General features: G+C 50.6%; 2 protein-coding genes across 8 annotated transcripts in view; both read left to right on the top strand.

Moving 5' to 3' along the window:
• GPT (glutamic--pyruvic transaminase) overlaps positions 1-13938 on the top strand; it is a 40979-nt gene extending 27041 nt beyond the window's left edge. For all 7 annotated transcript variants that reach the window (XM_058179074.1, XM_058179073.1, XM_058179076.1 and 4 more), the window contains exons 3-12: positions 1186-1275; positions 1513-1621; positions 2223-2356; positions 4117-4360; positions 7229-7308; positions 8181-8317; positions 9148-9322; positions 11661-11816; positions 12713-12825; positions 13201-13938. In XM_058179074.1, the coding sequence (XP_058035057.1) occupies positions 1186-1275; positions 1513-1621; positions 2223-2356; positions 4117-4360; positions 7229-7308; positions 8181-8317; positions 9148-9322; positions 11661-11816; positions 12713-12825; positions 13201-13303 (1341 nt within the window). In that variant the 3' untranslated portion in view covers positions 13304-13938. The remainder of the gene's footprint in view (positions 1-1185; positions 1276-1512; positions 1622-2222; positions 2357-4116; positions 4361-7228; positions 7309-8180; positions 8318-9147; positions 9323-11660; positions 11817-12712; positions 12826-13200) is intronic.
• A 6178-nt stretch (positions 13939-20116) lies between these two features.
• LOC131194146 (uncharacterized) overlaps positions 20117-23830 on the top strand; it is a 64429-nt gene continuing 60715 nt past the window's right edge. The window contains exons 1-2 of the mRNA XM_058174803.1: positions 20117-20737; positions 22485-22639. Coding sequence (XP_058030786.1) covers positions 20271-20737; positions 22485-22639 — 622 coding nt within the window. The 5' untranslated portion in view covers positions 20117-20270. The remainder of the gene's footprint in view (positions 20738-22484; positions 22640-23830) is intronic.

Raw genomic sequence — 23830 nt, 5'->3', positions numbered from 1 at the left:
GGGGAGGGAGTGGGGGAGGCTGACCTTGAGGCCCTCTAAGAGTCAGATGGGAAATTATAGAGTTGGAAGGGACCTTGGAGGTCTTCTAGTCCAACCCCCTGCTCAAACAGGAGACCCTACTTCATCCCAGACAAATGGTTGTCCAGTCTCTTCTTGAAAACCTCCAGTGATGAGGCATCCACAACTTTCTGGTGGCAAGCGGTTCCACGGGTTAATTGTCCTCATGGTTAGGAGGTTTCTCTCGATGAGAGTCCGTCCGTTGCTTCTCATCTGGTCTTCAGGTCCTTTGGAGAATAGGTGGAGCCCCACTTCTTTGGGGCAGCCCCTCAAATATTGGAACCCTGTCAGGGAGCCTCTGATTGCCATTGGATTTTTCCCCACAGCCTCTGGTGGCTCAGGCTGTAAGATAGCCTGTTATTAAAACACAGCTGCTTGCAATTACTGCAGGTTCAAGTCCCACCAGGCCCAAGGTTGACTCAGCCTTCCATCCTTTATAAGGTAGGTAAAATGAGGACCCAGATTGTTGGGGGCAATAAAAGTTGACTTTGTATATAATATACAAATGGATGAAGACTATTGCTTAACACAATGTAAGCCGCCCTGAGTCTTCGGAGAAGGGCGGGATATAAATGCAAATAATAATAAAAAAACCTCTTCCCACAACCCTTGGACAAGGCTGGGCTGGGAACCTTGGAGCCTTTCTTTCTTTTGGGGTGTTTGTGTGTGTGTGTGTGTGGGGGGGGCTTCCAGGCTTAGTTCTCCATTTAATGCCTTATATATCACAGAGTGCCCAACCGTGGCAACTGCAGAATTCCCCCTTACAGGTAGACCTCGACTTACGACCACAAATGAGCCCACACTTTTCATTGCTAAGTTGTTAAGTGAGTTTTGGTCCATTTTACTACCTTTCTCGCCACAGAATCACGGCAGTTGTTAAGTTAGTAACACGGTCATTAAGTGAAGCTGGCTTCCCCCATGACTTTGCTTGTCAGACGGTCACAAGAGGGGATCGTGTGATCCCGGGACACGGCAACCGTCATAAGTATGAGTCAGTGGCCAAACGCCTGCATTCTGATCACGTGACCACAAGGACGCTGCAGCGGTCGTAAGTGGGAAAAATGGTCAGAAGTCACTTTTTTCAATGCCGTTGTAACTCAGATCTTCATCCTAATCTCTTCCTTGCAGGGGGTGAAGAAACCCTTCTCTGAAGTGATTGCAGCCAACATCGGGGATGCTCAGGCTATGGGGCAGAAACCCATCACTTTCTTGCGCCAGGTATGCCCAGGTGGGGAGAGGTATGTGGAAAGCTTCACCCGGCCAGGCTTAGCCCCATTTCCCAGCGCCCTGGACTGACCCAGACACACTTGGTATCTGGGGGGGACAGAATGGATTCTGAGCATGTGCAGAAAGCCCACAAGCAGCTCGGGTGTGAGACCTGGGTGGGGGGGAATGACGAGGCAGTGGGGAGGCTGCAGCATCACCCTAATTCCTCCCCCCCCCCCCCCGCAACAGGTCAGCGCCCTCTGCATGTATCCCGACCTCCTGAATTCCCCCGATTTCCCTGAAGACGCAAAGCAGAAAGCTCGGCGGCTCCTGGCTGCTTGTGGAGGGCAGAGCATTGGTGAGTGTCTGGACATCCCTCGGGGGTCCCTCCTTCCCTCTTCTTTGAAAGGGGGGGGTGTCCACGGAAGACCTCTGAGAGCCCCCAGGGCTCTCCTTCCATCCCTGGGACTAAATGGATCTCCCTCGGTCCCTGTGGGAGGGATCTGGTCCAGGTTTCTACGGTAGCTGCTGGTCAAGGTGGATCAGATGACTTCTGCAGGCCAGACCTGGTCATTTGGAGTAGGGGGTCTCCCCAACCTTGGCCACTTTAAGGCTTGTGGACTTCAACTCCCAGAATTCCCCAGCCAGCTTTTCTGGGAGTTTCTGAGAGTTGAAGTCCGCAAGCCTTAAAGTGGCCAAGGTTGGGGAGACCCCTGATCTGGAGTAAAGCAAGATGCCTTTTTCAGATGGGGAGGGGCCCCGCACACAATGTTGCACACCAAGCGTGCAAGGCTGAGCAGGGCTTCCTCATGCCCCCCTGATGCTTTTGATACTGGGACCAGCAACCCCCCCCTTCCTCTCATTCAACCCCTTCGCCCCTGAAAGACCAGAGCCAAATCCTCCTCCTCCTCCTCGCCCCCCCCATTTTCTGTTCCTGCCTTCTCCCCCCAACCCTTCAGGGGCCTACAGTGCCAGTCCTGGGATCGAGCTCATCCGTCAGGACGTGGCCGCCTTCATCCAACGCCGAGATGGGGGAATTCCCTGCGACCCGGAGAATATCTACCTGTCTACGGGGGCCAGCAATGCCGTTGTGGTAAGGCGCCCAAGCCCCGAGGAGCCACTGCGGAAAGTGGGGGGAAGCTGAATTCAGAGGCACCAAAGGATCGAAGGGAAGAAAGGTTTCTCCAGGGGGGGGAGGGGCGTCCTAGGGGCTCAATGAGTTTGGTGGTTTGTTTCTTGCAGATGTTTCATGAACCATCATCAGTGCTAGAAGGAAGTTGGGTCTGTGGAGAGAAGAAGAAGAAGGGGTGGGGGGAGGAAGAGGAGGAGGAGGAAGAGGAGGAGGAGGTCCATGGGTGAAATGCTTCCGGCTTGGACTGAATCGCCCGATCCGGTAGCGATGGTGGAGGGTGGTTTGGAGAACCGGTAGCAAAAATCCCTGCCCCCCCCCAAGCATGCCCAGCTGAGCTCTGTGATCATCAGAGGTTGTTTTTTTTTGCTTTTAAAAGCATTTTTTCTTCAGCCAAAAAAATGCTTTTAAAAGTAAAAAAAAAAGGCTCTGATGATTGCGCGGCTCAGTTGAGATCCCTCTGGGGATCCCAGCTGAGTTGCCTGATCATCAGACGCTTTTAAAAGTATTTTTTACAACCTCTTCGGCCGCAGAAGTTGTAGAAAAAATGCTTTTAAAAGTTAAAAAACAAAAAGTTGGCCATGCCCACCCAGTCACATTACCACTTCCCACCAAGCCACTCCCACAGAACCGGTAGTAACAAATTTTACCTTTCACCCCTGAGGAGGCCTGTGGGGGTCCTTGGTAGCTCTGTGAGTTACCCTCTAAGTAAAAAAACAAGCAAGAAAATGCCGTCAGAAATGCAAAACAGGACTAACACTAGCAGGTGTAATAGAATTGCAACTCCTCCTCTTCCTCCCCCTCCTGATCCTGCCAAGGGTGCCACCATCTGACTGCTCCAAAAGAGCTGAGTCACAGGGAGCCCCCCCCTCCAATGCCCTCCCCTGGCAGAGCCCCTTTGCAGCTCGCCTCGGGGACAGCGCCGGGCATGGCAACAACGACACAAAGCCCCTTTTGTCCCTCTTCCTGGCAGAAGTGGGTCAGCCAAGAGAGGGAGGTGGTCTTGCCCGGGACCCCCAAGCAGGCTGGGGGCCAAGAGCTCCTAAGCCTGGAGGAGGCTCTCCTGTGGAGAAGCTGCCATGACTGCCTGCCCGCCTTGATTGGCACCAGAATGCCTCCCCTTCATTTTCCATTTTATGACGATGGCAGTGGAACCCTTCTGGCAATTCAAGTCAGTGGGGAAGCCTCTGGAGATTCTCAGCCACCCAGGTCAGGGGGCTCCAACCTTGGCCACTTTAAGACTGGACGGTGTGAAGTCCACAAAGTCTTAAAAGTGGCCAAGGTTGGAGACCCTGATCTAGGTCATGGTTGTCCCAAAGGGTTTTCTTTGAAGACATTTCGCTTCTCATCCAAGAAGCTTCTTCCGCTCTGGAGTGACTATCCAGTCTTTTCTTAAAAGCCGCCAGTGATGGAGCACCTACAACTTCTGGAGGGAAGCCGTTCCACTTATTAATTGTTCTCACTGTCAGGAAATTTCTCCTTAGTTCTAGGTTGCTTCTCTCCTTGATTAGTTTCCACCCATTGCTTCTTGTCCTGCCTTCAGGTGCTTTGGAGAACAGCCCGACTCTCTCTTCTTTGTGGCAGCCCCTGAGATATTGGAAGACTGCTATCACATCCCGCCCCCCCCCCCAGTCCTTTTCTTCGTTAGACTACATAAACCCAAATCCTGCACCCCTTCTGAGCCTCTCCTGGGGTTGCTAATCCCCTCTGGGTTTCTTCCTTAGACGGTCCTGAAGCTGCTGGTCTCAGGGGAGGGGTCTTCCCGGACAGGCGTGATGATTCCCATCCCCCAATACCCGCTCTACTCAGCGACGCTGGCAGAACTCAACGCGCAGCAGATCAACTACTACCTGGATGAGGACAACTGCTGGGCTCTGAACATTGAGGAGCTGCGGAGGGCGCTGGGCCAGGCTCAAAGACGTTGCCAACCGCGGGTTCTTTGCGTCATCAACCCGGGCAATCCCACAGGTATGGTCCCACTGCCGGGCATCTCAAGAGGCTGCCTCTTAAGACACCATAAATGGTATCAAGCCACTCATAACGTCCACCTTCCGGGGAAAGGACCTTGTGGACTTCTCCTGAAGGTTCTCCAGAAGAAGGTCGCTTGGGAGGGTCTCCTACAGGGACTCGGTGGCAGCCTTGGCTAGGCCTCTTTGGAGTGATGTGGAAGTTTCTTGACCAAAAACATGGCATCCGGAGCCACAGTTTCTCCCTGGAAGGTGCACCTGTCTGAGCCACCAGCTTCTGAGGAACCCCTTACAGGTTTCCGGTCTCTGCTTGGCCCCGATCTCCTGCAGCAGGCAAGGTGTCCTTATTCGGAAGATCTTGGGCTGAGGCGGGGGCAGTCAGTGGAAGTAGATTCCCTCCCTCCCAGCAAGGGTAGGGGGCTGCCTTTCCTGGAAGATTTGAGACCCCCATTTCCTTCTCTTCTGCTCCAGGCAGGTCCAACAAGACCACGGGAGCTTTTAGGAGGTGGGAGTGGGAACTTCCAACGGTAGCAAATATAAAAATAGGATTAATGCTTCAGAGTAACCCCAGATGACCCCAGGTTCATCCGCTCAAATCCTTCCTGACTTCACACTCTAACATTGGACCGTGTTCAAACCATTTGCAAACAAAGAAATTGAGCCATGATTTAACTGCAGGTAGTCCTTGACTTACAACCATTCATTTAGTGACTGTTCAAAGTTACAACGGCACTGAAAATGGTGCCTTATGACCGTTTTTCACACTTACGACCGTTGCAGCATCACGAGATCAACATTCCGATGCTTGGCAGCCGGCATCGACTTACGACGGTTGCCGTGTCCCGGGATCACGTGGTCAATTTTTGCAGCCTTCTGACGAGCAAAGTCACCAGGAAAGCCAGATTCACTTAACAACTGGATTACTGCGTTAACAGCTGCAGTGATTCACTTAGCAACTGTGGCAAGGAAGGTCATAAAATGCGGGCAAAGCTCCCTTAACAACTGCTGTGCTTAGCAACAGAAATGTTGGACTCCCGTTGCGGTCGTAAGTCAAGGAACACCTGATACCGAGCTTAGCGTGGTGCCAAATGTAGCTTGCAAGACCCCTTCCGGCCATCCCGGCACAAGCTCCTCATTCTGGCCCGGTTCTTCCTCCCCCCACCCCCACCCCGTGGGTCCTCCTGTCGGTGAGACCCTTGTCAGTCGTCCTGGAAGGGAAGGGGGCTGTTGTGGCTCCAGGGGGACAGAACAGGGGCGGTTGGCGGCTCCTCGGCTCCTCTGCCCTCGAGTGAGATGGAGAAGAACCAGAAGGGAGTTTGTCAGCTCCACAATCAGCACAGAGGACTCTGTAAACAACCCCTGAGCCAAGTTGACTCCGGAGTCCTTCAAGGGAACCTTATCAAAGGCTGTTTGGGAATCCAAGGTCATCCAGGAGCTGCTGCCACTCCTGGAAAGGCCTGGATGAGGGAGAGGCCTCTGGGAGGCCCTCAGAGCTGCTCTCCTTGCTAGGTTAGGTGAGGTCATCAGTGCGGATCCTGATGGTCTTCCCTCTAGCACTGATGGAGTTACTTAGAATAGAATAGAATAGAATAGAATAGAATAGAATAGAATAGAATAGAATAGAATAGAATAGAATAGAATAGAATAGAATAGAATAGAATTTTTTATTGGCCAAGTGTGATTGGACACACAAGGAATTTGTCTTGGTGCATATGCTCTCAGTGTACATAAAAGAAAAGATACGTTCATCAAGGTACAACATTTACAACACAATTGATGGTCAATATATCAATATAAATCATAAGGATTGCCAGCAACAAGTTACAGTCATACAGTCATAAGTGGAAAGAGATTGGTGATGGGAACGATGAGAAGATTAATAGTAGTGCAGATTCAGTAAATAGTCTGACAGTGTTGAGGGAATTATTTGTTTAGCAGAGTGATGGCCTTCGGGAAAAAACTGTTCTTGTGTCTAGTTGTTCTGGTGTGCAGTGCTCTATAGCGTCGTTTTGAGGGTAGGAGTTGAAACAGTTTATGTCCAGGATGTGAGGGGTCTGTAAATATTTTCACGGCCCTCTTCTTGATTCGTGCAGTATACAGGTCCTCAATGGAAGGCAGGTTGGTAGCAATTATTTTTTCTGCAGTTCTAATTATCCTCTGAAGTCTGTGTCTTTCTTGTTGGGTTGCAGAACCGAACCAGACAGTTATAGAGGTGCAAATGACAGACTCAATAATTCCTCTGTAGAACTGGATCAGCAGCTCCTTGGGCAGTTTGAGCTTACTGAGTTGGCGCAGAAAGAACATTCTTTGCTGTCCTTTTTTAATGATGTTTTTGATGTTAGCTGTCCATTTTAGATCTTGCGATATGATAGAACCCAGAAATTTGAAGGTCTCTACTGTTGATACTGTGTTGTCAAGTATTGTGAGAGGTGGAAGTATGGAAGGGTTTCTCCTAAAGTCTACCACCATTTCTACGGTTTTGAGCGTGTTCAGTTCCAGATAGATTGGGGATGAAACATCTGTAACAAAACCACCCAGCTCAGAGAGCCTCAAATACACCAGAGTTCTTCCTCTTCTCCTCCTCCTCTGCAAACTCCGTCCCCTTCCAGCATTGATGATGTTATCTAGTTGGGTAATGAAACATCTACAAAACAACCAACTGAAAGAGCACCAAGGACGCCTCATTTCAACCCTGGGCAACAAATATTCTCCTTTTTTGGGAACAGGCCTTCCTTCAGAAGTCTTAACACTTGGCTGAGACTGATTTTTTGGGGAGTCCTTTTCCCTTCTCCGTTCCCGCTGGCCTGGAGTCCTTCTCGGGGAGGGCTTCCTTCAGTGACTCTCTTCCTGCCTCTCCTTCTCTCCGCAGGTCAAGTCCAAAGCCGCAAATGCATTGAGGAGGTCATTCACTTTGCTTGGGAAGAGCACCTCTTCCTCATGGCCGATGAGGTAAAACCTTGGATGTCTCTCCTGTCCCCCAAATCGGAGACATTTCCCGCCCAAACCCTTCCCTTTGCAGGGGGGCAGCTGAGCCAGGAGGAGAAGCGTGTGCAGGCTTTCACTGATGCTTCTGGCTCAGTCTCCTTGAGTGTGGTAGCCTGTAGATCAAGGGTCTCCAACCTTGGTCCCTTTAAGACTTGTGGACTTCAACTCCCAGAGTTCCTCAGCCAGCTTTGCTGGCTGAGGGACTCTGGGAGTTGAAGTCCACAAGTCTTAAAGGGACCAAGGTTGGAGACCCCTGCTGTAGATGTTGGGGCTCATAGGGCCCACCAGATCCAATCAACATGGTCAGAGATCAGGAGAACTGTCATCAAAAAATATGAAGAACGGTTGCAGGAACTGGGTATGTCTAGTTTAATGAAAAGAAGGACCAGGGAAGACATGATAGCAGTGTTCCGATATCTCAGAGGTTGCCAGAAAGAAGAGGGAGTCAAACTATTCTCCAAAGCACCTGAGGGTAGAACAAGAAGCAATGGGTGGAAACTAATCAAGGAGAGAAGCAACCTAGAACTAAGGAGAAATTTCGTGACAGTTAGAACAATTAATCAGTGGAACAACTTACCTGCAGAAGTTGTAAATGCTCCAACGCTGGAAATTTTTAAGAAAATGTTGGATAACCATTTGTCTGAAATGGTGTAGGGTTTCCTGCCTGGGCAGGGGGTTGGACTAGAAGGCCTCCAAGGTCCCTTCCAACTCTGTTGTTATATTATATTATATTATAAAACATCTGGAAGAAGTCTGGGACTGAAGTAGGTTCACCCTTTTGGGTGCCCAGTTCAGTTTTCCCTGCTGCCTTTCCCCCCGCCCCCCCACCCCGCCAGGTCTACCAGGACAACGTCTACGCAGAGGGCTCCGAGTTCCACTCCTTCAAGAAGGTCCTCTTTGAGATGGGTCCCAAGTATTCCGAAAGCGTGGAGCTGGCCTCCTTCCACTCTATTTCCAAGGGCTTCATGGGCGAGTGAGTAGCAGGTGCTGGGCTGCCTTTCCTTCTCGAGGTCCATGGAGATTCTCCACCATCCGGGTCACGGTTGACCCAAAGGGTTTTTTTTCCAAAAGGCAGCTGGACTTTCTAGGGGTTCCCCCCGCCCCCTTTGAAGACGTTTCGCTTCTCATCCAGGAAGCTTCTCCAGTTCGAACATCTGGGAAGCTTCTTCAGTTAGAATGGCGATCACGGGACAACTGGACAATTGGACAAAAAGCAACTGGACGTTCTTGTTTTTTTAAAAAAAAAACATTTTACTTCCATCGAAGAAGCTTCTTCACTTCTAACGGAATACATTCAATTCAGAATAGAGCTGGAAGGGACCTTAGAGGTCTTCTCAAAGCAGGAGACCCTTATACCAGTGGTGGGTTTCAAAGTTTTTTTTACTACCGGTTCTGTGGGTGTGGCTTGGTGGGCGTGGCTTGGTGGGCGTGGCAGGAGAAGGATACTGCAAAATCCCCATTTCCTCCCAATCAGCTGGGACTCTGCAGGCAGAGAAGAGATGGGGGCGGGACCGGTTCTCCGAACTACTCAAAATTTCCACTCCCGGTTCTCCAGAACTGGTCAGAATCTACTGAAACCCACCTCTGCCTTATACACATTTCAATTCCTTGGATGTCAGAACTGAAGAAGCTTCTTGGATGGGAAGCGAAAAGTTTTCAAAGGGGGAAAAAAAAAGGAAGAAAAGCTTTAGAAAAAGCACCTTTGGGTTTCCTTCTTGACTTTGTCGTCCCCTGCTGGTGGGACAGGGAAGTGCGGGACAAGCCTCCAAGGCCATCATCTCTCCTCTCCTCTTACCTGGCCAGGTGTGGTTTCCGTGGAGGTTACATGGAAGTGATTAATATGGATCCCGGTGTCCAGCAGCAGCTGACCAAGCTGGTCTCCGTCCGCTTATGCCCACCAGTGACTGGCCAGATTCTCCTTGACGCCGTGGTCAACCGGCCCCAGCCAGGAGACCCCTCCTACCAGCAGTTCAGCCAGGTGAGTTCAGAAGAGGCAGGGGGGGGGCAACAGTGGCCCCCCCTTACTGAGCTCAGGGAATCAGTTTCATTAAGATAGTGAAAAAAATCCAGAACATCTGCTGGATGCCATGAAGGTAGTCCTCAACTTACAATGATTCATTTAACAGCCGTTCAACAGCACCGAAAAAAAGTGGCATGACTCAAGTCCTCGCACTTATGACTGTCGCAGCACCCAAACAATCACAATGACAAACCGGCAGGTGTTTATAAAAGTTGCGTGTCACGTGATCGCCATTCGCCCCCTTCCCAGCCGGCTTTGGACAAGCAAAGCCCTTCGCGATTTACTTAACCAAAAAACAAAAAACAAAAGATTGTAAAATTGGGTGTGACTTGCTTAATGACCGCCTCGCTTAGCCATGGAAATTTTGATCCCAATTGTGGTCATATGTTGAGGACAGCCCTTATTTTGTGTTTGATGTTGGACTTCCTGAGTCCGAGATCCTTCCAGATCTCTGAACTACAATACCCATCATGCCCATCTAGTACTGTCTGAGGATTGTGGATGTTGTCATCCCACAGATCTAGAGGACATGAGAGTGGGGATAGTGGCATATACAGGGAGTCCTTGACTTACGGCCACAACAGAGCCAAAAATTTCTGTCGCTAAGGGAGACATTTGATAAGTGAGTTTTGCCTCATTTTTACGACCTTTCTGGCCACTATTGTTAAGTGAATCTGCTTTCCCAATGACTTTGTTTGTCAGATAGGAGCAAAAGGGGATCACGTGACCCCAGGACACTGCAACTGTCATAAGTACAAGTCAGTTGCCAAGCCTCACGTGACCCTTGGGGATCCTGCAACGGTCGTAGGTGTGCAAAATGGTCATAGGTCACTTTTTTCAGTGACGTTGTAACTTTGAACGGTCACTAAACGAACTGTTGTAAGTCGAGGACTCTCTGTATTAGGCACAGCGTGAGATTTGGATTTTTCTTTGAAATATGCGTATTTTCCTCTGAGGGGGAAAGTCGGAGCTTACACAGAGGGAAGCCCACATGGAGCTTCCATTTCGGCCTTGACCCCTCCCTCCCTGCATCCATAACTGCGGGGGAGGGCAAAAAAGTCAAGATGGCCGCTGGGACTGCTTTGTTGGAGTCTCCTTCTGCATTGCGGCATCTGGAGGAAGATGGTCCCCCATTCCTGACACCAAGGATTGGATCCCTGCCATTGTGTCACTCAAGGCAAAAGGGAGAAGTCAGGACATCTTGTCCAGAAACGGAGCCAGGAGGACAGGAGAGCTCATCCTGCGTGCCTGGAATGGGGGATCTTCTTTGGCCCTGAGTGGGTTCTTGGCGCATCCTCTGTGGCACTTAATTTTGCTGATTTAATTTGGGTTCGGTTTTTTTTTAACGTCTCGCTAGCTGTCCAGCCCTGATTGTGAGATGGGCGGCCATAGAAATTAGTTAAATGCACGCGTGAAAAGTGATGAAGAGAATATGGGAGGCTTTGTATGATGCTCAGAGCAGGAGGGGGGGCCGCTTCAGAGTCTCCAGGCCTGCTTGTAGCCCCCTGACCTGTTTTGGCAGGCTGCAAAGCCGTTGTGGAGCACCGTGAGGGGTCCTTGGTGCTCTCGGAGTTTATGAGTTTTCTTGTAGATGTTTCATGACCAACTAGGTAACAACATCAGTTGGACAAGGAGGAGGAGGACTCTGGGGTCCTTGGTGCTCCCTGAGCGGGGTTATTTTCTTGCAGACGTTTCATGACCCAGCTAGGTTACATCATCAGTGCTGCCTGGGAAATTCTAGGAGTTGAAGTCCACAAGTCCTAAAGTTGCAAGATCGGACACCCCTGGTTTAACTGATTAGGCTGCCAGTAGTGGGTTACCAAGGGTGGCTCAGGGGCTAAGACGCTGAGCTTGTCGATCGAAAGGTCAGCAGCTCAGCGGTTCGAATCCCTAGTGCTGCCGTGTAACGGGGTGAGCTCCTGTTACTTGTCCCAGCTTCTGCCAACCTAGCAGTTTTGAAAGCATGTAAAAATGCAAGTAGAAAAAATAGGGACCACCTTTGGTGGGAAGGGAACAACGTTTCGTGCGCCTTTGGCATTGAGTCATGCCAGCCACATAACCACGGAGACGTCTTCAGACAATGCTGGCTCTTCAGCTTTGAAACGGAGATGAACAGCGCCCCCTAGAGTCGGGAACGACTAGCACATATGTGCGAGGGGAACCTTTACCTTTAGTGGGTTCCCACATGCTAAGCTAAGAGGGGGCTTCGGAGCATCTGAATCCAGTTTGTGTGTTGGGCTGTGGGCATGAAACAGCCATGTGGTGCTTGAGCTAAGAGCGATTGTTGTGCCTTCAGGAAAAGGCCGCTGTCCTGGGCGCTCTGGCCAGGAAGGCCCGGCTGACCGAGGAGACCTTCAACCGGGCCCCCGGGATCCACTGCAACCCGGTGCAGGGGGCCATGTATGCCTTTCCCCGAATCGAGCTGCCCGCTCGAGCTGTGCAAGAGGCTCAGGTGAGGTGGGCACTCTATGGGTCTGGCCTTTCCAGAGATGGGGGGTGGCAGCAGGTGGTCTCGCAGCCTGCAGGGGCCGGGGGAGGTTGCGTGGGGCCCCCAGCGAGGAGGAGCTTGCTTGCACGGAAGGGAAAGGACCCTGGAGAGTAAGGGAGGGAGGGAGGGACCCATCTTTTCCTCAGGGAGACGAAGAAGTGGGACAAGGGCTGAGCAGGGGAAGGTCGAAAAAGTCAAGATGGCTGATCCAAGTGTTACAAGGGGATGGGCCTTCAAGGGTTTTTCCTCCCTCTTGACTTGGGCGCATAATGGTTAGAGTGCAGAATTGCAGGCCAGCTGTGCCCACTGCTAGGAGTTTGTTCTTGACTGGCTCCAGATTGACTCAGCCTTCCGTCCTTCCGAGGAGGGTAAAATGAGGACTTAGATTGTTGGGGGAAAGAGGCTGACTCTGTAAACCACTTATAGAGAGGGCTGGAAAGGACTGTGAAGCGGTAGATAAGTGCTAAGTGAGAAGGGAGGGAGGGAGGAAGGAAGGAAAGAAGGGCCGACTCAGCCTTCCATCCTTCCGAGGTCGGTAAAATGAGGACCCAGATTGTTGGGGGAAAGTATGCAAATAATGCTGACTCTGTACAGGAAAAAGGGGAAACAAAGAGCCTTTTGAAAAAGCAGCTTTTTGCTAGAGCTATTTTGACTCCCCTGCAGATGTTTTGGGTTTATGTGGGTTCAAAACATCCGCGATGAGTCCACCTGCAACCTTATTTTGCATGAGTTAATTAGCACCACAATGTCCCACTTTTCTCTCGATTCCAATGCTTGAACCGTAAAAAGACACCGGACCAAGCAATGGAACTGGAATGCAAAGCCAGTCTGAACCCACTTCCTCCCCTGACCTCCTGCAGGCCCAGGGCCAGGCGCCGGACATGTTCTTCTGCCTCAAACTGCTGGAGGAGACGGGCATCTGTGTCGTGCCCGGCAGTGGCTTTGGCCAGAGAGAAGGCACCTTCCACTTCAGGTGAGCCCTGCCCTGCCCTGCCTTCAGCCCTCAGTGCCTTGAGCACTGCCCTGCTTCAAATGCCCAACTTCAAATGGTCACTAAATTAATGGTTGTAAGTCAAGGACTACTTGTAACCTACCTTCCTTCCTTCCTCCCTCCCTCCCTCTCTCCCTCCCTCCCTCCCTCTTTCTTTCTTTCTTTCTTTCTTTCTTTCTTTCTTTCTTTCTTTCTTTCTTTCTTTCTTTCTTTCTCTTCTCTTCTCTTCTCTCTCTCTTCTCTTCTCTTCCTTCCTTCCTTCCTTCCTTCCTTCCTTCCTTTCCTTTCCTTTCCTTTCCTTTCCTTTTTTCCTTTCTTCCTTTCTCACACACTCTTTTCTCGCTCTCTTCATCCCAGAATGACCATCTTGCCTCCTGAGGAGAAGCTGGAGGTTCTCCTGCAGAAGCTGAGCCAGTTCCATGCGAAGTTCACCCGGGAATATTCCCAGGTCCAGCTGTAGCGTGTCCAGGAAGGCTGGCCGGAGAGAAGCCGGGGCAGTGGGTGGGCCGAGGGGGATCCCCCCTCTAGGCTTCATCCCCCCTTCAGGGTTTATAAGCGCCCCCAGCCCCATCCTTGTCCCACCTCCACTGATGAAAGTAAAGCCACCGGGGAAGGCTCCGTGCACAGATGGGCCTCTGAGAAGATCCCCAGCCGTGCCTGACCTCGAATGGACCCTTCAAGGACCTACAGATGGACGTCTCCTACAACCAGGACCCGGGCAGCTCTGGGCACCAGCTACCTTGAGAGATTTGAGGTCATCAAGCCAAGTTGCTGTCCCTCGACTCCTCCTTCAGAGGCTCAACCAGGCCTGCCTTCTAATTTGGCCCCCGGTGCAGATGTGCCTTCATGCTCTCGGTTCCCCAGTGGGGCCCCTCTGCCCCTTTCATGGACCCGGCTAGGGGTCTCGCTGGCTCAGGGAAGGTTGCAATCCAGGGAGCCTGCAAAGGCACCATCAAGAGGGGTTGCCTGGCTTCTCCTCAAGCCTTCTGAGATTAATGTTGTGCCTTGGGGGAAGAGAGGGCCAGGGCCCCCTCCCTCACATTTCTGGGAATGTGAAAGGGGGCTGCAGAGGATCAATAAAACTGATTTGATCAATCACGTCTCTGCAGATTAATCAATGGAACAGCTTGCCACTAGACTTTGCATGTGCTCCAACACTGGAAGTTTTTAAGAAGAGATTGGACAACCATTTGTCTGAAATGGGACAGGGCTTCCTGCCTGGGCAGGGGGTTGGACTAGAAGACCTCTAAGGTCCCTTCCAACTCTGATATTCTGTTATTCTGATGTGTTATCCATTCAGTCGTGTCCAACTCTTGGCCAGTCTCTGGGCCAGGCAGTTTCCCCACTTACCAGTATTCTGATCTTGCACTGTTCCTTTGAGTTTTCTCTATGCTCTGGCCAGTATCGGCTACTCGGCTTTGATGGTATTTGGCCACTGTCCTCTTTGGAGACCTGGTTTCCTTTTACCCCTAACTCTTCAGAGCACAATTGCTTTCTCCAGTGAATTCTTCCAGTTGGCATGGCCAAAAAATGCCTTGGTAAGGCCACACTTGGAATGCTGCATCCAGTTTTGGTCGCCATGATATAAGAAATATGTTGAGAAAAAGATGATGAGGGGACTGGAGGCCAAAACATACGATGAACGGTTGCAGGAACTGGGCCTGGCTAGTCTAGTGAAGAGAAGGACCAGGGGAGACAGGAGAGCAGCCTTCCGATATTGGAGGGGCTGCCACAGAGAGGAAGAAGGGCGTCAACCTGTTTTCCAAAGCACCTGAAGGCCAGACAAGGAATCATGGATGGAAACAGATCAAGGAGAGATTCAACCCAGAAATAAGGAGAAATTTATTAACAGTGAGAACAGTTAACTAGCGCAATGCCTTCAGAAGTTGTGGGTGCTCCACATTTTTAAGAAGAGATTTCACAGCCCTCTGTCTGAAATGGTAATAGAGTATCTTGCTTGAGCAGGGGGCTGGACTAGAGGACCTCCAAGGTCCCTTCCAACTCTGTTATTCTAAAGTGAGAAACAGATTTGTGGTTTTCCAAGGGTGTCTCTGGAGTTACGCGTTCTGGTGCTTGCTGGTCAGCCACGTTTACTGTCCCAAGGATTATGCAGCAGCCTCCTCCAGCCCCACACATGATCTGGGCTTTCTCGTGGAGACACGGTGGGTCGTCACCCCCAAGGAAGAAGGAGATGGGGCTGACCAGGCTGGGTCTGAGAGCCTGGGTGCTCTTCCAGTTCACCATCAGGAGCCCTCTTGGCCTGGAAGGGACCTCGGAGATCTTCTAGTCCAACCCTCTCAGACCATCCCAGTCTAATGGTTGTCCAGTCTGTTTTTGAAAGCCTCCAGTGATGGATCGTCCTCTTGGGGTTTATCTTAAAAGGATCAAGGAAGCAGCTTCTTTGACCCTCTTTGGAAAGGACATTGGCTGCAGGTGTCCCCACCTGAACCCCAACAGCTCCCCTCCCCCCTCCTTCCCCCACCCCCATTTGCCAGCAATATCTGTAGGCAGTCCTCAACTTACAAGCACAATTGAGCCCAACATTTCTGTTGCTAACCGAGGACCTTGCTAACTGAATTTTGCCCTGTTTAATGGCTTGTCTTGCCACCGTTGTTAAGTGAATAATTGCAGTTGTTAAGTCAGTAACACGGTTGTTAAGTGAATCAGGCTTCCCCATGGACTTTGCTTGTCAGGAGATCGCAAAAGGGGATCACGTGACCCCAGGACACTGCGACCGTCATAAATACGAGTCAGTTGCCAAGCGCCTGAATTTTGATCATGTGACCATGATCATTATGCAATGGTCATAAGTGTGAAAAACGGTCATGAGTCCCTTTTGCAGCGTCACTAAACAAATAGCCAATAGCCCTTAGAGTTATATCCCACTTCACAGGGGCTTTTACTGTCCTCTCTAAGCGGTTTACAGAGTCGGCCTCTTAGCCCCAACCATCTGGCTCCTCATTTTACCCACCTCGGAAGGATGGAAGGCTGATGGTTGTAAGTTGAGGACTGCCTGCATTCAGGTGTATGCAGGTTGTGTGACTCCAAAGCTGCTGTGTCTTCCAAGAACCTTCCAAGGTCCCCTACAAACACCCAACAAGGTTTAAAGTTGGGGGTCCTCCCTGCTATTTTGCATCTGAGGCAGAGAGAAGGGTGAGTCCCTGGGGAGTGGGGCCTCCAAGCCCTCTTTTACTCCCAGCCATGGAGCTGCCTTTCCTGGAGTAGGGACTCGGTCCTCCTGGAGACCCAGAAGCCTCTGCAGGATCCTTTCTGTCTCCATCTGCAATGATTAGGGGATGTGACCAAGGGAGAGGCCTTTTTAAAAGCCTGGGTAGCTTGTCTGGTTCCATTGCAGGTAATTTGGAAAAGCAGCTGGTTGTAGTTTTTCCATGTCCTCCTTTTAATGAAAAGAAGGACCAAGGATGACAAGATAGCCGTCTTCCAACATTTAAGGGGCTGCCAGAGGGGGTTGGGTTCGGGTTCTCCAAAGCCCCTGAAGCCAGGACAAGAAGCAACCGACGGAGGCTAATCAAAGGGAGAAGCAACCTGGAACTAAGGAGACCTTTCCTGTCAGTGAGAACAATTGACCAGTGGAACAGCTTGCCACCAGAGTTGTGGGTGCTCCAACACTGGAGGTTTCTAAGAGGCTGGACAGCCATTTGTCTGGAATGGTCCAGGGCAGGGTCTCCTCCCACGGGCAGGGGGTTGGACCTGAAAATCCCTTCCAACAACTCTGTAATTCTGTTAAGTCCAGGCTGAACCCCTCCAAAACCAAGCGGGGGAGTGAAAGTCTGCCAAAAAGTGGCTCCAGCATGACCCTTGTTGGCCCAGAGAGCAGAAGGGAGCACCGGAACAGCAGGAGGGAAGGCAGGCAGAGGCCCATCGTCCATTGTTTTGAATCCCTGCAAAATATTTCTCATCCAGGCGGGTCCCTTCTCCCCCTGCCCTGGCCAGAGACAATGCTTCCTTTGAAAGGGCCCCAGGGGCCACCACGTTCTTGCTCCTCTTTGTCTTCTCTTGGCAAGATACCATCAGCCCACTGGGCTCTCATCCAAAGGGCTGCTTCCAGATAGCAGAGCCGCATGGCTGCACCCGCTGAAATAAACCCATTATGGTTGCAGCCGAGCCTGGCGTTGTGGGCTTCCAGAGGTCTTGGCTTGCAGCTCCCATCAGTGGCCTGGCTGGATGAGATGGGAGTTATAGTTCAGCCATCTGGTAGGTGTCAGTTTGGAGAAGACCCCCCCTCCCGTGATGAGAGTCAGTTGGCCTTGAGGTGACCAGGGTTTTCTTCTTCTTCTTCTTCTTCTTCTTCTTCTTCTTCTTCTTCTTCTTCTTCTTCTTCTTCTTCTTCTTCTTCTTCTTCTTCTTCTTCTTCTCCTCCTCCTCCTCCTCCTCCTCCTCCTCCTCCTCCTCCTCCTCCTCCTCCTCCTCCTCCTCCTCCTCCTCCTCCTCCTCCTTCTTCCTCTTCCTCTTCTTCTTCTTCTTCTCCTCCTCCTCCTCCTCCTCCTCCTCCTTCTTCTCCTTCTCTCCTTCTCCTTCTTCTCCTTCTTCTTCTTCTTCTTCTTCTTCTTCTTCTTCTTCTTCTTCTTCTTCTCTTCTTCTCCTTCTCCTTCTCCTTCTCCTTCTTCTTCCTTCTTCTCCTTCTTCTTCTTCTCCTCCTCCTCGTCCTCCTCCTCCTCCTCCTCCTTCTTCTTCTTCTTCTTCTCCTCCTCCTCCTCCTCCTCCTCCTCCTCCTTCTTCTTCTTCTTCTTCTCCTCCTCCTTCTTCTCCTTCTTCTTCTTCTCCTCCTCCTCGTCCTCCTCCTCCTTCTCCTTCTTCTTCTTCTTCTTCTTCTTCTCCTGCTCCTCCTCGTCCTCCTCCTCCTCCCCCTCCTCCTTCTTCTCCTCCTTCTCCTTCTTCTTCTTCTTCTTCTTCTTCTCCTCCTCCTCCTCGTCCTCCTCCTCCTTCTCCTTCTCCTTCTCCTTCTTCTTCTTCTTCTTCTTTCCGTTCTTCCTTTTTTCCCCTCTTCTTTTTTTCTTTTTCTTCTTCTTCCTCCTCCTCCTTTTACCTTTACCTTAACACTTCAGGCGTTAAGAGATACAAATTTCCTGACAGTGAGAACAATTAATCACTGGGACGGCTCAGTTTGATAAATGTGTGCCTTAATGTACAGGCAGCAAATGGTAAATAGTAATTAACAGAATAACAGAATTGGAAGGAACCTTAGAGAACTTCTAGTCATGCACTTGGCTGAGAAATGAGCAGTCACTGCATAGGTTGTCCTCGACTTACAACCACAATTGAGCCCAAAATTTACGTTTCTAAGTGAGACAGTTTTGCCTTATTTTACAACCTTTCTTGCCATAATTGTAAATTGAATCACTGCAGCTGTTAACTAGTCACCTGGTCGTTAAGCGAATCCGACTTGTTTGCCAGAAGGTCCCAAAAGGGGATCACGTGACCTGGGACACTGCAACCGTCATAAATATGAGTCGGTTGCCAAGCGCCTGAATTTTGATCATGTGACCATGATCATTATGCAACGGTCATAAGTGTGAAAAACTGTCATAAGTCACTTTTTTCAGTGCCATTGTAGCTTCAAGCTTCAAATTTTTTTTTTATTTTTTTTATTTGCATTTATATCCCGCCCTTCTCCGAAGACTCAGGACGGCTTACACTATGTTAGCAATAGTCTTCATCCTATTTGTATATTTATATACAAAGTCAACTTATTACCCCCAACAATCTGGGTCCTCATTTTACCTACCTTATAAAGGATGGAAGGCTGAGTCAACCTTGGGCCGGGCTTGAACCTGCAGTAATTGCAGGCTACTGTGTTCTAATAACAGGCTTCTTAACAGCCTGAGCCACCACGGCTCTATGGTCACTAAATGAACAATTGAGGCTCCTCCATCCTACGAGAGTCCAGCTTTGGTCACTCTGAGAGCAGAAGAACGGTCCAGCAGCCAAACAGGACATCAACCTGGCTGTGGGGCTTGAAGTCACCTGAGATGGCTTTCTGCTGCTCCCAACGGAGTCGTCCACGGCTGGGACTCTGGTCGGATGGAGGAGCCAGCAGAGATCTCTTGGCCCTGAACCTTGGCTTCCTTCCAAGGGGACCTCCTGCACTGTTGAAGAGGAGCTGAGCCAAAGATCTCCTGATATTGAAGCAAGCCAAGCCCCAGCTGGGACCCAGAAGTCTGGGGCAAACTGCCCTCTGGACCCCGTCCAGCACCCCACGTGTTTTCCCTTTCATGATCCTCCGCGCCTGCTTCTGGTGGCTTTCTCTCTCCCCTCTTCACGCAGAGGATGGCTGGGCTCTGCAGCTGGCTGCTGGCTGTGGGTCTCCTGGAAGGGCTGAGGGGGGCCCTGAGCTGCGTGCCTCCTCCAGGGGGTAAGGAGGGGGAAGGGAAGGGGGGGTCCTGTGGTGGGGAGATTCAGCACAAAGGTTGGGAGGGAGCTGGCTTGGGGCAGGGGAGATCTTGGCTTGGAGAACATCTAATTCTTCTTTTGGAAGATCTAGAAGAACTTTGGAGGGTCATAACAAGATGACATGTCTAGTCTAATGAAAAGAAGGACCAGGGGTGACATGAGAGCAGCCTTCCGGTATTTGAGGGGCTGCCCCAAAGACGAGGGGGTCAGCCCATTCACCAAAGCGCCTGAAGGCAGGACAAGAAGCAACAGATGGAAACTAATCAAGGACAGAAGCAGCATGGGATTAAGGAGAGATTTCCTGACAGTGAGGAAGACAATTGACCAGTGGAACAGCTTGCCACCAGAAGTTGTGGGTGTTTCAACACTGGAGGCTTCCAAGAAGAGATTGGATAACCACCCCAGCCTCCTGCCTTCTATCTATGTTGGAATAATACTGTTCACCATCCCCACCTGGGGACAGATCCCCCCCCACAGCCATGCCCACCTCCATCTACATCATAGGATGGCCATCTGCCCTGGGTCCTTCTGCCTTCTTTCTCAGGCAGAGGCCACCAGTGAATTGCAGCCTGACCTTGAAAGAGACTGGCTGCATTTGGGAGGTGCCCCGGTGTAGGGATCTTCCAGGGTCCATCCCTGCCACCCAACTTGGGTCTTGGGAACATGGACTCCTCACCTGAGGATGCTGGATGCCTCCTCCTCCTCTTGTGTTGGCTTAATCCTCCTCCTCCTCCTCCTCCTCCTCCAGCCCCTCTCTAGGAAGCTCTTCCTCTCCCCCAGTGCCTTCCCGGGGGTCTCGCTTCTCTTCCCTCTGCAGCCCCCTCCAGAGAATTTGCATTAGAGCTTGGAGGAAGAGATAGGAGTTGCCCAAGATCACGAGAGATGAAGGGGAAGGTTTTCTTTGCCACGGGGGCACCAATAATGTTGAGGCATGAAGGCGAAAGAGGATTTCTGGATGTTCACCTCTTCCTCCTCCTCCTCCTCTTCTCCACAAACCCTGCTCCCTTCTAGCACTGATGATGTTACCTAGTTGGGTAATGAAATATCTGCAAGAAAACAACCAAGCTCAGAGAGCATCCAGGACCTCTCAGTTCTCCCTCTCCTCCCCTGCCTCCTCCTTCACTCTCAGTCTAAGGCATGGATGGTCAGCCAAGATGTCAACCCATGTCTCTCTTTGCCCCTCAGCCAGGAACTGGGCCAGAGGCCAGCCTGCCACTCAGTCCTCCACGTATCCGCAGTGGGGCACCGTCTACAGCCGAGTAGAGAGCGCCGTGGATGGCAACCGTGATGGGGACTGGCGCCACGGCTCCTGCAGCCACACCCTGGCGGAGGAAGAGCCCTGGTGGAGCCTGGATCTGGGCGCCTCCTACGCCATCTCAGCCGTGGTGGTGAAGAATCGCCAGGAGTGCTGCTCGGGACGGCTCCAGGGGGCCCAGATCCACGTGGGAGACTGTGGGGCCCACCACGGCAAGTGCAACCCAATGTAAGGAGTGTCAGGGTTCCAAGTGATACACCCATAGCAAGCAAAACTCCGAGGCATGTAGATTCCAGTGGGCCCCTCGACCTCCACTTGGGGGTCGTTGTTCTTGCCTCCCTCATCAAGGTGGTTGGTTGGGCACTCTCTCACGGGCACCTGGAATGCAGTCCAGCAGATGAAGTCTTCCCCCACCTGGTAGAGCTCCTGGGTGGCCGGCTATTCAGTGCAGACTTTGGGCCGGGCACCCACCTGGCGCACAACCTCCGCCACCACATCTGCCACCCCCTGAGCCTCCAAGGGGGTCTGTAGACTTTCTAGGGCTTGTCTGCAAGCTCCACAGGTGCCCGCGGCCTCTCCAGCCTTCTCCTCCATCTTCCCTGAGCCTCACTGTGGCCCAGATACACCGGGTAAGCAGCCGGGGCTCAGGACCCTGGATAGCGGCTCCGGTTGGAGCTTCAGATTTAGGAGAGTCCAAGTAACAGCTCCACATCAGGTAAAACTCCTCAAAGAATAGTTTTATTAGATATCCCATATTGACACAGTACTGGGGAAAACCGACTCTGAAGGTTTTCACCTAATGAAAAGCAAAAGTTTTCCCTCAACCCCAAACAGTCCATCCCATGGCCCAATCAAAGCACTTTCTGGTTGCCTGGTGACATCACTCCTCCTCCCTCTGACCAGGTGTGAGAACGTCCTTGGTTCCCAAGAGAAAGTATTTTATTTTGGCTACAAAACCCCAAGCATCTCTAATCCCCACCTCCCCATCCCTCAGCTCCAAGTTCCAAGGTGGCTTCAGCATTGACAAGCAGCCGCCCCCCCAAGGCAAGGGGGCCGAGAGGCAGCTGCTTCCTTTGCAGAGGGTGCCCGAAAGGTGAACTGACAGCCATCCCTGTGAGGATGACATGCCAGCCTTTTAGAATAGGAATAGGAATAGGAATAGGAATAGGAATAGGAATAGGAATAGGAATAGGAATAGAATAGAATAGAATAGAATAGAATAGAATAGAATAGAATAGAATAGAATAGAATAGAATAGAATAGAATAGAATAGAATAGAATAGAATTCTTTATTGGCCAAGTGTGATTGGACAGACAAGGAATTTGTCTTGGTGCAGATGCTCTCAGTGGACATAAAAGGAATAGAATAGAATAGAAATAGGAATAGGAATAGGACTAGGACTAGGACTAGGACTAGGAATAGGGATAGGAATAGGAATAGGAATAGGGATAGGAATAGGAATAGGAATAGGAATAGGAATAGGAATAGGAATAGGAATAGGAATAGGAATAGGAATAGAATAGAACAGAATAGAATAGAATTCTTTATTGGCCAAGTATGATTGGACACACAAGGAATTTGTCTTGGTGCATAAGCTCTCAGTGGACATAAAAGGAATAGAATAGAATAGAATAGAATAGAATAGAATAGAATAGAATAGAATAGAATAGAATAGAATAGAATAGAATTCTTTATTGGCCAAGTGTGATTGGACACACAAGGAATCTGTCTTGGTGCATAGACTCTCAGTGTACATAAAAGGAATAGAATAGAATAGAATAGAATAGAATTTTTTATTGGCCAAGTGTGATTGGACACACAAGGAATCTGTCTTGGTGCAGATGCTCTCAGTGTACATAAAAAAAAAGATACCTTCACCAAGAATTCTAAGGCCCAACACTTAATGATTTTTCTGCAAGGGCTGCATGTATGGGAGTCTTGAACCCCAAATAAGTTGAGTTTTTTCCTCTGCAGCTGTGGGTCCATCTCCAATGGCAGTGCCGGCTCCCTCAGCATCATCTGCTGCGACGGACGGCGAGGACGCTACGTGACGGTGGCCATCCCTGGCCGAGCAGAGTACCTGACGCTCTGTGAGCTGGAGGTCTATGGCTTCAGAGTGGGGACAGGGTGCTAGAGAGCATCGAGAGGGGGACTACGAGCCGGAATGGAATGGCTCCCTAATAAAACTCCTGATTCAAGGAACGCTTTCTCGTTTCCTTCCTCCGTCGGCAGGCCAGGTTTGAGAAGCCAGCTTTCTTGGCCAGCAATCGTTCTCTCAGCCAGGATGAAGGTTTCTTGGGGATGAAGGAAGGAGGAAGGGGTGCAATGTCCCACCTCAGATGCCCCCATCAGGTCGGCCTTTGAGGAAGGGCAGAGCAAGACAGAGGCAGGAGGGAGTCGGGCAAAGCTGCTTCTTTTTTGTAGGGGGGTCATAAGAGAATCTCAAAGCAAGTCAGGCTTTCTATTTCATCTTATACACAGCAAAACCAAATTATTTTTGAATTTCTTTCACACACTTTCCTCATTCTCAGGATCAACTTGCTCTTTCTTTTCCTTCCTTCCTTCCTTCCTTCCTTCCTTCCTTCCTTCCTTCCTTCCTTCCTTCCTTCCTTCCTTCCTTCCTCCCTCCCTCCCTCCCTTTCCTCCTCCTCCTCCTCCCCCCCCTCATTTCTATGTTGCTTCTCTCCTTGATTTGTTTCCATTCATTGCTTTGGAGAATAGCTTGACTCCCCCCCTCTCTTCTTTGGGAAGCCCCTCAATATTGGAAGACTGCTATCCTGTCTCCCCTAGTCCTTCTCTTCAATAGCCAGGCCCAGTTCCTGCAACTGTTCTTCGTATCTTTTAGCCTCCAGTCCCCTCATCATCCTGGTTGCTCTTCCCTGCACTCTTTCTAGAATCTCAGCATCTTTTTTATTTTGTGGCAATCAAAACTGGATACAGCATCCAAGTGTGGCTTTAGCAAGACCTTCACGTGATCTGGAGTCTATGTCTATCCCTCTGTTAATGCAACCTAGGATTAAATTGGCTTTCTTGGTTGGCTGCACCACACGGCTGGCTCACATTTGTCTTTCTGACAAATAGTCGGTGGGGTGGGGAGGCTGGTTTTGAACACAAGTCCTCTTTGGGGCGGCTACTTTTATGGGAAGAGGCTGCTCGGCATTCCAAGCACACGGACTGCTTTAAAAGCTGGCAACCTATTGTGGATCTCTTTAGTTCCACATGAGGAATAAAAGCTGCTGCCCAATGGAGAGATTTTATTACCAGGCCAGCCTTGTTATCTCTAATACAGGGCTGGTCTTCCATTTCTCTCCCTCTCTTCC

Source organism: Ahaetulla prasina, chromosome 3 (genome assembly GCF_028640845.1).
Source record: "Ahaetulla prasina isolate Xishuangbanna chromosome 3, ASM2864084v1, whole genome shotgun sequence".
Lineage (NCBI taxonomy): Eukaryota > Metazoa > Chordata > Lepidosauria > Squamata > Colubridae > Ahaetulla > Ahaetulla prasina.
The sequence above is the reverse complement of the archived record's forward strand: the minus strand, read 5'-3'. Positions and strand labels throughout refer to the sequence as shown.